Source organism: Orycteropus afer, unplaced genomic scaffold (genome assembly GCF_000298275.1).
Source record: "Orycteropus afer afer isolate SDZICR_OR568_19922 unplaced genomic scaffold, OryAfe1.0 scaffold00049, whole genome shotgun sequence".
In the NCBI taxonomy this organism is placed as follows: Eukaryota; Metazoa; Chordata; class Mammalia; order Tubulidentata; family Orycteropodidae; genus Orycteropus; species Orycteropus afer.
Window position 1 is genome coordinate 6565160 of NW_006921636.1, and position 2797 is coordinate 6567956.

The following is a 2797-nucleotide window of genomic DNA, read 5'->3' on the forward strand; positions in this document are numbered from 1 at the left end:
GTCTTTTAATTTCACTCCATTAGTATCATCATGAAATATGACAGATTAAAGTATGTTTCCATCTATATCTCACAGCTCTGGTGGTGTAGTGCCTAAGGCATTTGACTGCTAACCAGAAGGCTGGCAGTTCAAATCCACCAGTCACTCCTTGGAAGGATGACTGGGCAATCTACTTCTGTAGAGATACCGCCTCAGAAACCCAAGGACAGGTCACTATGAGTTGAACCGACTGGACGGCAGTGAGTTTGGTTTTTGTAGCAGAGTTGCCCAGTGTAATACGTCATCATCTGACTGCTGCTTCCATGGGTGTTGACTGTGGATCCAAGAAAAATGAAATCCCTGACAATTTCAATCTCTTCTCCATTTATCATGATGTTGTCTACTGGTTGTAAGGACTTTTGTTTCCTTTATATCGAGGTGTAATCCAGACTGAAGGCTGCAATCTTGGATCTTCACCAGAAGTGCTTCAAGTCCTCTTCACGTTTAGCAAGGAAGGCTGTGTCATCTGCGTATCGCAGGCTGTTGATGAGTCTTCCTCTGATCCTGATGCCAAGTTCCTCTTCATATAGTCCACTTTCTCAGAATTTTTGCTCAGTGTACAGACTGAATAAGTACAGCGAAGGGATACACCTTTCAGTGGCCATGTTTTTCAGAGGTGGATGGCCCCATCCTTCTTCCTACTCTGTCTTAGTCTGGAAGCTACACTGAAACCTGTCCACCATGGGCGACCCTGCTGGTATCTGAAATACTGGTGGCCTAGCTTCCAGCATCACTTTAACATGCAAGCCACCACAGTATGGTAACTTACAGACAAGTGGTGGAAATGTTATTATACAGCTGGGGAGGGAAGACAGTAGACCAAAGCCTCTGACATGGTATCTCCCAGACTTGACATAAATTCTTTTCACATATATTTTCACATTTTCTGCTGAAGGACATCTTTAAAGAAATGTTTTCCTAAGAAACTATTGTTTTCCTCAAATTTTGACCAAGTTTCTCTCTCCTCCCTCCAGAAGAAAACAGACTATAAAAACATTACATGTTCCAGTATAATGTCCAAAATGTTGTATTTTCAGGTCAAAACCAAATTAATTTCCTCAGTACTGTTTTGAAATACGTTCATAATCTTCTCCTTACAGTTCTTTTAAGACTTGTGTACGGATTGAAAGTATGAAAGAGAGGCTGACTTTCAATTCTTTTTCGCTTGTTTCCTTTTTATGTCAATTTCCTTTTAACAATTATGTCAGCGATGGTTTGTTAAGACTTGGGAATTTTCTCTTTACACTTCCTTTTTACTTTTTCTTCTGAATGACACATAACAACTTCTTAAAAAAATCTGGGCTGAGCATTTTAGAATCTTTTTGCTTTAGTACCCAGGTGGGCAATTAAAGATTTGTACGTTTTTAACCACAGTTCTTTTGATAAATTTAATTCTCGAGTTTAACGATAGATACACAGTATCATTATTAATTAAAACGAGGAGAAACGCGACTAGACTTGATGTGGTGGGTGCTTTGTATGTCTTCTTCCATTTACTGTAAATCTCAAAGAAACCCCAGAGTAGGGTTCGTGGGTTTTTTGTATTTAGTTTCTGCTCCACAAAAAGGAATCAACAGGGTGGAGTGTGATTAGATCTAGCGTCCTCTGCCCCAAACTCTATGGACTCCCTCCTGTCTCCGCAGGTCATGGCCAAACCTTGGTCTTTTCTACCTTCACAATCTTTATGTTACAACCACAAAGCAGCCATTGTATTAATATTTTAAGTTGAATCACCTTCTTACTTTGAAACTTAAAATACATTTATATTTAAAGGAAATTCATAGGCAAGGGCAAAACACACACACACACACACACACACAGTGTGGAAAGCAAGGAGCTCCCGCACCCGAGGCAGAGTGGCCACTGGAGCTGGAGGGCAGAGACCGGAAACACCAAGGCGCAGCACTGGGCTGGGGTCAGCGGTGCCACGCTCCAGGGCCAGGAGTGAAGAGGAAGCAGCAGGGGTAACCATGGCACCAAGCGAGAGCAGGTGGACCAGGGAGCAGGGCGGGCACGATGAAGGCTGGGGGCTGAGGGCCCACGGCAAGGCACTGAGAGGGAAGACACGGAGGGGCAGATGGGGTGAAGGGGGGACAAAGCCCCCCAGGGGGAGCTGGGAGAAGCAAAAGGCCTGGGGCACATGGCCCTGCATCCCAAGCCAGAGTCTGTCCTCTTACTGTGTGTCAGTCTGTGTCCTAAAGCGGAATCAACATATCGTCTGTACACCACTTTAAATCACTCTGTCCAGTACTCTGGCAAAGCACCCCTCTGGGGAAAACACTGGTCTAATAAACCACACTGTCTGGAAGCGTTAAAGCAGACAACTGAGCGTGTTTACTTCCCTCCAGAAGTCCAGCTTCAGCATACACCTTACAGGAAAAAACAAGGAACAGACACAGGCCACTGCTGGGAATTAAAGCCCAAGCTTGCAAGGAGCTTGCCTTCACAAACATGGAGAATCATCCAGACCCAAAACACTAGTGTGTGCTGGAGTCTTACCTTGTGCAGTGAATATCCTGACTCAAATATAATAGGTGGAAGCAAGAGGAGAAAAAACATGTTTGGACGAAACATTTCTTCTTCCTATAAATACAAAACAGTCTTTTCAGAGTCATGGGATTGATGTAATTAAGAAATAAACCTATCACCAGGGATACAACAGAAGGTCCCAGACAGAATGGGAGAAAAATGGAGAACAAAATTCAAATTCCTGAAAACGGCCAGACCTGCTGGACTGGCGAGAGACCAGAGGAACCCC

The 2797-nt window shown here is 43.9% G+C and overlaps 1 protein-coding gene across 1 annotated transcript in view; it reads right to left on the minus strand.

The window, feature by feature from the left end:
• The window catches only part of SLC9A8 (solute carrier family 9 member A8), an 85627-nt gene that overhangs the window by 42794 nt on the left and 40036 nt on the right, over positions 1–2797 (minus strand). The window contains exon 6 of the mRNA XM_007938324.2: positions 2539–2622. Within this exon, the coding sequence (XP_007936515.1) occupies positions 2539–2622 (84 nt within the window). The remainder of the gene's footprint in view (positions 1–2538; positions 2623–2797) is intronic.